The sequence below is a fragment of the Triticum urartu genome, chromosome 7A (genome assembly GCF_056163025.1).
Source record: "Triticum urartu cultivar PI428250 chromosome 7A, HENAU_Tu73, whole genome shotgun sequence".
NCBI lineage: Eukaryota > Viridiplantae > Streptophyta > Magnoliopsida > Poales > Poaceae > Triticum > Triticum urartu.
This window is the reverse complement of record NC_141879.1, coordinates 616,686,126-616,696,818: the sequence shown is the minus strand read 5'-3', so window position 1 is coordinate 616,696,818 and position 10,693 is coordinate 616,686,126. Positions and strand designations below refer to the sequence as shown.

General features: G+C 45.0%; 1 protein-coding gene and 1 pseudogene across 1 annotated transcript; both read left to right on the top strand.

The window, feature by feature from the left end:
- Positions 1–5,461: 5,461 nt before the first annotated feature.
- On the top strand, positions 5,462–6,925 carry LOC125524146 (basic leucine zipper 19 pseudogene; annotated as a pseudogene).
- Positions 6,926–9,399: 2,474 nt separating this feature from the next.
- LOC147960715 (uncharacterized) lies at positions 9,400–10,408 on the top strand. The gene is made up of 4 exons (XM_087533510.1): positions 9,400–9,541; positions 9,598–9,807; positions 9,958–10,280; positions 10,337–10,408. The coding sequence occupies exons 1-4, from the start codon at positions 9,400–9,402 to the stop codon at positions 10,406–10,408; spliced, it is 747 nt and encodes a 248-aa protein (XP_087389636.1).
- The last annotated feature ends 285 nt before the right edge of the window (positions 10,409–10,693 follow it).

Sequence of the window (10,693 nt, the reverse complement as noted above, 5' to 3'; positions counted from 1 at the left end):
ATTTATGTCGGCACTACTCCCATGTTTTCATTAGCGCCCTAACACTTGTCTTGTGGCCAACCGACTTGGGAGGCGCTGACTCTATTTTTGCTCGACACGGCTCCCATGTCTTGAGTAGAGCCCGTGACACTTTTCTTGTGGCCACCCGTCTTACGAAGCTGTTGAGTTTCTCTTCGTGGCACCGCTCTTGTGTTTAGAATAGCGTCCCTGACACTTGTCTTGTGGCCAACCATTTGGTGCAACTGTTACATTTTATTTATCAACACTGCTTCCGTGTTCCGAGTAGCACCCTTGACACTTGTCTTCTGGCAAACTGTCTTGGGCAAATTTTGATCTATTACAGTGATGTCCCAGATCTAAGATCTAAGTTGTAGCGACTTTTCCGGAGGCTACCGATTTATTTGTCGGTTTTATGCAGAGGTTCTAATCAACACTCCTTGTGCTAAAATAAAACTACACCAAGATGCATCATTCTTACATGCCTATGCATATGTGTGCTATGCTCTTACCATGATGCTTGCTATGATTGTTGTGAGTTTGCGGGTACAACTCACTTAGCCTGTTATGCCAGATGCAGCAGATGCTGACTGTGAGTGTTCCAATGATGATCATGCTTTAGCGTTAGGATCGTGTCCCAACAGGAAACCTTTGGTAAGGAGTCCCACTATCGTTGTCAATTCGCCGTGTATTCCGTTGCTAGATTCTGATACTATGTTAGATAAATAATGTACATATTGTCGGCACACGCATAGTGCCGCCTTTACCTCGCTAATTGTTGTAACGTAAAGCCCTATGAATGTGATGTAATATATTGTGGGTGTGCTTGATTCCAATTTGCAATTTATACTAGAAGACTTGGATCCTTGGGCTGATATGCAGGGTACATCAGGTTCGCTGAGCCGAGGTGCCACATTAATTAGGGTTGTGTTGAATTTGTGAAACTTGGTGTGAAGGCCCCACATACATATATAAGAGTGTGTGCAAAACTTAATACTGTATCTCAAAGCCTAAGATAAAAAAACATGGGTTTGATAAAATCAAATAGTAATAATAATAGGAAAAACAAATGGTTTTAAGATATTTAATATTTTTGGCATGAGTTTGAGAATATTGCATAGTGGAATAATGCATGATGCCATGATGATTACAAAATAAATTAGCATAATAATTATTTGGAGTAGGGTATTACTTAGGGATCTTACACCGCGGCACTTAGACTCATTACATATACATCTACCCCGTGCGTAGCATTCACCGGGCTCAAATTCAAGTTACAATCTCTTAAATGTAAAAGCTTTTTTGTGAACACCTACCGATATGAAAATGTCGTTAGTCAACTTTTCTTGCTCTATGTAAGAACTTTCTAACACAATATTTAGTCTATGCAAGTATTCAATCTTGAAATTGAGTGTATGAGTGTTAACTTGATGCAACTAATTATTTTTTTTGGAAAAGGAGGCTTGCCACCGGCCTCTGCAACTAAAAAAATATAAGAAAAAGAAATAATATGGAGGCCGCAATATGGCGAATTTGAGTTTGAGCGTTAACTCGTCAGCCTCCATAATATTTTGAACACGATTCATACGCGTTATGGATGCTACCAATATAATGACTCTCTTAGAATTTTTATAAGCTCGTATTCTGCGATGCTCATGTCTTTGAGTTTAGTTGTTTTGTTTCTTGAACTTTGGGTAAATCTTGGCACACTCCTACGCTGAGCACACCCTCTCATATCGAGTTGGCCCATGCAACGGTTTTTCTGGTTTTGGGAATCTTTGTTTTCTAGTTGTTTTTTCTATGTTTTTGATTTTGCGTTTTTTGCTGTTTTTTCTGCTTGGTTTTTACTCCTTTATACATTTTCAATTTTTTTGAAAAAAATCATGCCCTCTTTAAAATGTATAAATATTTATAAAATTTTTGAATTTTTGAATTTCTTGAATTTTATACTCATTAATTTTAAAAAAATATTTTTTAAAATTCATGAACCATTTTAAAATCCACATATCTTTTTTGGATTCACAAATGTTTTGAAATCTAAAAAAAAGTTTTCCTTGTGACAGCAGCAGCAAAATGGACCAGAAAAAGGCGATTGAACTAGGCGGGCGAGTGAGCTTGCGGGATTGAGTTTATTGGCTGGTCCATCTTGCTGGAATCGCTATAGGGCCAACATAAACCAAATTCCCTATTCGCCACTATCGACGCAACAAACAGTTGAACCACCCGAGTGCACGATATGGGCCGACGCATTTTGTTCGTAACCACATTCGCCACTGTCAACGCAACTTCACTGTGCGACTTAACTGACTCTGGGAACCTAGAAGGTTGCTAAAGTCGGTTTTTTTCTGTTTGTTTTCTTCTACTGGATTTTTCTATTTTTCCTTTTTAATCTTTAATCTTTTATTTTTCCACTTATTTTTTCTGACTTTTTTCAATAAATAAATAAATAAATGATGTTCACAACTTCAAAACATGTTCGCAATTTTGGAAAAAAAATTGGAGTTTAAAAAAAAGACCCTTCTTTAAACAATTGTTCACAGATCCAAATAATGTTCCCTTTTCCTCAAATTTTATTCGGAGCTTCGAAAAATGTCCCCATTTTCGGGGAAAAATCATGTTCAATCAATGCTCGACTTTTCAAAAATTGTTCGTGCTTTTCAAGAATGTTCGGAATTTTCAAAAACTAATTTTATTTAAAAAAATATGATCTCAAAACTAGTTTACTTTTTACAAAAAATTGTTGGTGTTTTCAGAAAAGTTGGATTTCTTAAAAGATTCTAAATTCAATAAATCTTTCAGATTTTTCAAGAAATGTTTTGGAATTTCAAAAGTTCTTTGTGTTTTCCAAAAATATACATCATTTTAAATTGTTAAAATTTTCAAGAAATATTTCAAAAAAGTTACAAATTTTGAAGCTGCTGTGTGTTCTTAAATTCGTGCTTGCCATCAATAACCAACGGCCTTTGGTTCTAGTTGCTAGGAGCACGAGTTCAGGAGTGGGAGGTCGTTAGTTTGATTCCCTGCAAGCGCCCGGCCTTCGGTTCTTAAATATGCCACTCGCTACAAAACCCAACTCGCTTCGCCCCAATGGACCGGCCAGCCATGTGGACTCCTATGTGCCGTACTCTTATATGACGCAAATGCGGCATATAGGCCTAACTTGACGCCTTAAGGCGCCGTATAGGAGGACCTACCAATTTGGGGGTCAAACACGTTTGATTCATGGGTTGGTTCAGTCCACAATAATCTGGTTAACAACATATATCTAATATTAAATGGAAGTTGGCCATTTGCTTCCTTGCCTTCAAGGTTTTCTACAACCTATCACCCTTACAGTTATTTTTCAAACCATCCAATATCCCTCGTTAATTGTTTTTACAAATCAATAAACACATCGATATAGTCCTACCACATAAAAGGTGTCGTCATTTTAATAAATTTTGGACTTTCTGTGAAAAGGCCTACAAACTCACCCTTACAAAAAATATAAAAACATTTAAATTTTTGGAGGTGTCAAAATCTTCTTCCTCCTGCACCTATCGGCAACACACCTTGGGCATGGTACGTCGCCGCCTCTGGACCTCCTCCCCAACGGAGCAAACATTTCAAAATCAGAAGCTTATGCAAGTAGCGTCCAAGAAGTCATCAATGCAGGCCAGGAGGCACCAACGGACGTGCTCTGTGAGGAAAATCACCACCACGAAGAAAAAAATTACACCGATAAGGACATATAGAAACTAAGAAAAACCATAAAAGCCGATTGTCATGGTTTTGTCACGGCAGATGTCCTAGTGTGATGACTTAGTCGTGAGGCTATCGCAACTAGGTAGCAGCTTGAACGGGGTTGATCAGAATCGAGAAGACACAAGATTTTACCTAGGTTCGGCCCCTCACGATGGAGGTAAAAGCCTACATCCTGCTTGATTTATATTGATCATCATGGTCTCAATTACAAGGGCGCTATTTTGCTGCCTCTATCTCGAGAGCCCTTAAAACATCTGTCTCGAGACCTACTGAAACGTCTGTCTCGAGACTTGTCTGTCTAAGACCTGTCTATCTTCACCCGTCCCCCTTGGGGTGCCTTGCCCCTCCTTATATAAGTTGAAGGGGCGGCTTACATGTAGAGTCCTAGTCGGATTAGGACTTAAACTATTCTGGCTTCCCATCGCCGGCTTCTTACCGCGAGCGACTTAACTCGGCCTTCTTATCTTGGGCTTCTCACTGTGGGCTTCTTACATCAGGCTTCTTATCTCCAGGACTCATCATGCCGGGTTAGGATCCGGGTTACACAATCTGCCGGGTTAGGATCCGGGTTACACAATCCGTCGGGTTAATTAGGATCCGGGTTACACAAACTGTCGGGTTACACAATTTGTCGGGTTAAGTCCAGAGATGAACCGCGGGTAATCCCCCTGACATCGACCAAATCCAGGAAGACCCGCCGAAAACCTAAACTGGCCGGATCTTGAAAGATCCGCCAGAGACACAACTTCACATGCCCTTCGCCGTTGAAAAAACACAAACGAAAGGGGATAGGGTGGAGAGAACATTATTCCTACCGCGAGGCAACGCTGCCGCTTCTCCTTCCCAAACCATGCAACACGAAGACTTACTAGAGAAAACCTAAAATTTTTAGCCATGTCGTTGTACAACAGGTCCAGGTTTAACATCGACCTTACCACTATACGAAACCGTGCATCGACGCCCTCTAAAAAAATTGGTCGTTAACTAAACTTTCTCTCAACTCGGAGAGACCTCACGAACCAACTTATGATTGGATGGTTAGAAGGACAATGGTATCTTCAACCCACTATGGTTCAAGTCCTTGACTTGACATTGATGCTCACATTTTTTTGGATTTATTTCAGGCCTTTCAGCGATGTGCGTTTAGTGGGTGGGGGATGTCACGTCAACTACGAATGCGTCTATGGTGACTTTGTCAATCTCAAAATGATGTGCCGTCTCAGTCTTTCGAAGGTGCTCATAGAACTAGGGTGTGCATGTGCGCATTCATCAGTAAAAATATATGCATGTATGTATGAGCGTCTACAAACTTGGACCGACTTCGTACGTGCTCCCCGCCAAGAATCAGCATATTGTGCACTGTATCGATCTTGTACCATAGTTTGTCCAAAAAGATAATGTTTATTCCTCTGGATTATTATTCAAGATGATTTCTCCAACGGAATATATTCATCACTAATTACATTGCTGTACTTGATTGACATCTGACCCCCTGGGAGAGTAGAGCCGCACACGCCTCCATCAGTCCGTCCGTCTTGAAAATATCTCCGCCGCGGCGAACATGAACATCAACCTACCGGGCAAAGTGGTTTGGGTTTGCTTGTCTTCACACCCCCTATCCATGGATGACGACATCGGACGAAAAGCATCCACCCCGAGAAAAGAAACCAAGTCAATGCGAACAAGAGAAGGAATAACACACGAAAACGTTGCCGGTTATTCCCCACCGCGGCTCCGCCCACCAGTAGTCCTCCTCCTCTTCCAGCAGAACATCGGATTGGCGTGGCTATCCACACGAGACAAACATGGTAAGCTCAATCTAGCCATCTCATTCTGAGCTTCTCCTTCGTTTTCCTCGCTCTTCCCGCAGGAACGAGCGCGGTTGACCTCCACAATCATCATCGGTAAGCCCTTCCCAATGCCGTCCATTGCACTCGATTGCCGATTAATGATTGGTGGAACAGCTCCCTTCTCAGTTTTTCTACCCCCAGACATCTGCCGTGAATATAAGCTCCTCGATAACTCGATTGCTCTAATCTGCACCGAATTTTCAGTGGGAAGAGCATCTCATATATGCTGTCTTCATGTTATCAGGTTTAATTTGTTCTTGCGGACCATGGACGACGGGGACATAGATTTCACCAATCCGGAGACGTACCTTTGCCCGGCCATGGGCACCGATCCCCACGACAGCTGCTCCATATCCATGGACAGCTACTTCCACGACATTCTCAAAGACACGGAGACCGAGCATCTCGCATGTACTCACAGTCACACCCACGCTTGCTGCAACCCGCTTGTACGCAATGACCTTGCCCACCACACCCAGACCTGCGTCCATGTCCACACCAAGATCCTCTGGGAGGAGTCGGACGATGTCGCCCAGACCTCGGAGTCGCCGCAAGAGACCGACGGCCCAAAGAAGCAGCGCCCGCCGGGTAACCGGGCAGCTGTGAGGAAGTACCGTGAGAAGAAGAAGGCCCGCACGACGTTGCTGGAGGAAGAGGTGGCTCGTCTCAAGGCTCTAAACAAGCAGCTCCTCAGGAGGCTACAGAGTCACTCGGCGCTTGAGGCTGAGGTTTCCAGGCTCCGCTGCCTGCTTGTCGACATTAGAGGGAGGATCGAAGGAGAGCTCGGTGCTTTCCCTTACCAGCGGCCTGTGAAAAACAACGATTCGGCTGACCAGGGAAGTTTCCTTGGTGGCAGGGGCGGAGCTACAGGGTGGCCAGGGTGGGCCGCGGCCCACCCTGAGATTTTGACCCGGCCTATATATACCTATACCTATATGGAGATGGGCAGAGCCGAGTGGTTTCCCTCACGCTAGGGTTTTCTTTCTCTCAAGGACGACTACGCCGTCGTTGAGGTTTTGACTTCCCTGCCGCCGGTTTCCTTCCTGCCTCTGACTATCAAGGCTGAGGGGCGATCACTGGTCGCTTCCTCATCCCGATGGAGTCAGGGAGTGGCGGGCTTAGGGCACAAAACAAAACCCGATCGGATCTACGTCGGGTTAGGGAAAATGGCTTCGGGAGGAGCGTCAGGCTCCTCAGAGGTGAGCGATGTGGAAAGGATGATGGAAGAATTGGGCCTAACAGAGGAGGACTTGGATGATGTGGTGTTCGACGAGCAGCAGGCCCCGCCAGAAGAACATCGATGGATCGCCATTGCGAAGATCAATTCCTCAAAATTTTATAGCCAAACTTGGTTCTATAGGAATATGAGATCTGCATGGAACACGACGCAAGTAGCAAAGTTCAAAGCTCTTGATGATAATCTGTATATGGTCAAATTCTCTTGTTTGGGTGATTGGGAAAGAGTTATGCAAGATGGCCCATGGAACTTCAGAGGGGATGCAGTGATTATAGCGCCGTATGATGGGATTTCCAAACCCTCGATGGTCAAGCTGGAGACAATTGACATCTGGATCCAAATCCACGATGTGCCTGATCTATACTCACATCTGGTTACACCGTTTGCCGCTAAGGTGGGGGAGGTGTTATTTGCAGAAGCCCCATCACACGATTTTGTGGGTAATTTCCATCGAGTTTGGGTGAGGATCAATGTGCTGAAACCTCTCAAGAACGCAGTTTCGATGATTAGAGAGGGCAAGAGACAGATCTATAAGGTCAAGTACGAGAAGTTACCAGATTGTTGTGCCGTTTGTGGTATGTTGGGGCATCTGTTTAAGGAGCATGGGAATGGAATCCACCCCAAATCAGCCTTGGTGTTTAAAGATCTCAGAGCAGATTGGGCTATGCGCACGGGGCGTGGACCTGGAGAAGGCAGGGGGCGTGGTGGAGGTAGAAGAGGAGGCAAGGCTGGCGCTCGGTCAGGTGACAGATTTGATGCGGACAGAGGCTACTATCCTGCAAGCAATCCAAAAGAAAAAACACGAGAGGAGGAAGAAGTCAAGTACAGGGAGAGGGAAGAGGATGTTGACATGGATGATACCAATAGGAAGAGGATCTCAGCGGGGGCGCTGCATGGCAACCTACCGATCCCTCCAGCCGCGAGCGCCGAAGGCCTGGAGCTGGCCATCGTGGCATCTGCAAGTGCGGGGGTGAGCCCGCTTCCCATCAGAGATCTCAAGAGGTCAAGGTTTAATGGCGAAGACAACGAGGCTTCAACTTCAACGGTGAAAAACTTGGCGGGCTCCTTCGAGGAGCGCCGCCATGCCCAATGAGTGCCTTATCCTGGAACTGCCGTGGCGCGGGCAAACCTGCGGCAGTCCGAGAGCTTCACGAGTTCGCGAGAAAGTTTGCCCCTACCGTGCTTGGGGTTGTGGAGACTCAAATCGCCGGTGCACGTGTAGAAGCTCTAGCAAGTTCTTTAGGTTATGAAATTTCTTATGCAATAAGTAGCCAGGGAAGAAGTGGTGGAATTGGAATTTTTTGGAATAATTCAAGCAATATTGAAATCTTGGGCGATTCTTGCTATCATATTGATGCCAAAGTACAGGTCGAAGGTCAGGAACCGTGGCGTTTTACAGTTATATACGGGGAAGTGCAAACAAACCTTAGGCATCAAACATGGGATATGTTAAAAGGAATATCAACTTTGAATGATTTGTCGTGGTTATGTATGGGGGATTTCAACGAAGTGCTACGTCCGGATGAACACCAAGGAGTAGCTAATCGCAGTAATGCACAAATACAAGCCTTCCGGGAAGCGGTTGATGTTTGCATGCTCATGGATTTAGGCCATCAGGGCCGTTTCTGGACTTTTGAAAAAAGAGTGGCAGGGGGGTCTTACACTCGAGTCAGGCTAGATCGCGCGCTGGCGACTCCTAGATGGTGCGCGCGTTTCCCGCTAGCTACTCTAAGCCACCACTCGGCTGCATCATCGGATCATGGGCCGATCTTCCTTCAGTTTGATAACCCAGAACCAGGCATGTCGGTCATCGAGGTTTTCCGCTACGAAGTAATGTGGGAGAAGCACAAGGAATGGCAGCAGAACATCTCGGCTCGGTGGAATGCGGTCTCACCTGGTTATGGCATTGGTGACTTCCGGGACAAGCTACTGCGAATATCTCAAGATATTACATCATGCAGTAGGGACTCTTTTGGTAGTGTGAGGAGGGAGATAAAGGATTTAATCGTCAACTACAGCAGCTGCGTGATGATCCAGCCCGAACAGGGCCCGTTCATGTGGAGATCAAAATCTGTGATAGATTAGTCGAGCTATACCATAGGGAGGAGATAATGTGGCGCCAGCGATCTCGGTTACAATGGCTGACAGAGGGTGACCGAAACACGAGGTTCTTTCATATGAGGGCGAGTACGAGACGGAAGAAGAACATGATTAAACCGCTTTCTAACTCCATTGGAATATACACGGAGGATCCTGTGGAGTTGAAGGCGATGGTGGTGGATTTTTACAAATCTCTGTATACTTCGGAAGGGGTGCAGGGTATTGATGAGGTCCTGAGACATGTCCCACGCAAAGTTACACCGTAGATGAACGAATCCTTGTGCGTGCCATACTCAAGAGAAGAAGTGAAAAATGCGATTTTTCAGATGTTTCCCACAAAGGCACCAGGGCTCGACGGCTTCCCAGCACATTTTTATCAGAGGCACTGGGATCTGTGTGGTGAGAATAATCAGGGGAGAAGAAAGTCCGGAAAGTATTAACGATACGGTCATTGTCTTGATCCCAAAGGTAATGAACCCGTCTCAGTTGTCTCAATTCCGGCCTATCAGCCTATGCAATGTGCTATATAAGATCGCCTCCAAGGTCGTGGCCAATAGACTGAAGTTGGTCCTTCCAGAGATCATATCAGAGGAACAATCAGCCTTTGTCCCAGGTAGACCCATAACCGATAACATTATCTGTGCTTATGAATGCCTTCATTTCATGAAGAGGACATGTCCAAATCAAATAGCTTTTGTGCGGTCAAGCTTGATATGATGAAGGCCTATGACAGATTAGAGTGGGATTACTTGGAAGCAATCATGGGCAAACTTGGTTTTGCTACCCAATGGATTCAGATAGTCATGGCTATGGTGAGGTCTATTTCCTTCTCGGTCCTGTTCAATGTAGAGAAGCTTCAACAGTTTAATCCGTCGAGAGGTATTCGACAGGGAGATCCCATTTCCCCTTACCTTTTCGTACTTGCAGCAGAGGGCCTTTCGTGCCTATTAAAATCAAGTTCACAGTCGTCTTTGCTCGGAATCAAGGTGGCCCCCTCAGCTCCTGCTGTTAACCACCTTTTGTTTGCAGATGACAGCCTGCTGCTTTTTAAGTCTAGCGTGGAGGGTGCAAATCTGTTTTCAAACCTGTTGGATGTTTATTGTGCGGCATCGGGACAACGAGTCAATCACGACAAGTCGTCAATTTACTTCAGTAAAGGGTGTCCTGACTCTCTCAAACAAGAGGTGAAAAATTGTCTGAATGTGGAGAATGAGTCCCTTAGTGAAAAACACTTGGGCCTGCCGACAGAGGTGGGGCATTCGAAGAATGGGACTTTCAAATATCTGAAGGATAGGGTTTGGGAGAAGATAAAAGGTTGGATGGAGAAGCTTTTGTCAGCAGCCAGGAAAGAGGTTCTAATCAAATCAGTAGCACAATACATACCTGTCTTTTCCATGTCTTGTTTCAGATTGCCAAGGGGTTTATGCGAAAGCATCACCTCTATCATAAGACAGTTTTGGTGGGGAAGCAAGCAAGGTAGGAGAAGGCCCTGTTGGGTGTCTTGGGATGTCATTACATTGCCAAAAAATCTAGGAGGGCTGGGCTTTAGAGACATGGAAATTTTTGATCTTGCATTATTAGCAAGACAATCATGGAGGTTGTTGAATGAGCCCGACACTCTCAGTGCGAGGTTGCTAAAGGCAGTTTATTATCCTGACACTACAATCCTTGAGGCGGAGCTTGGCCACCATCCATCACAGATATGACGAGCTATCCTAGACGGCAGAGATATAATGAGACTGGGCATTATACGCAGGATAGGAGA

Bases quoted from the DNA above. Each gene is read 5' to 3' on its own strand.
- LOC147960715 (XM_087533510.1), top strand. From the start codon at position 9,400: ATGAACCCGTCTCAGTTGTCTCAATTCCGGCCTATCAGCCTATGCAAT. The intron at 9,542-9,597 runs GTAGACCCATAA...CATTTCATGAAG, and splicing joins ACAATCAGCCTTTGTCCCAG to AGGACATGTCCAAATCAAAT. The intron at 9,808-9,957 runs GTATTCGACAGG...TTTTGTTTGCAG, and splicing joins ACAGTTTAATCCGTCGAGAG to ATGACAGCCTGCTGCTTTTT.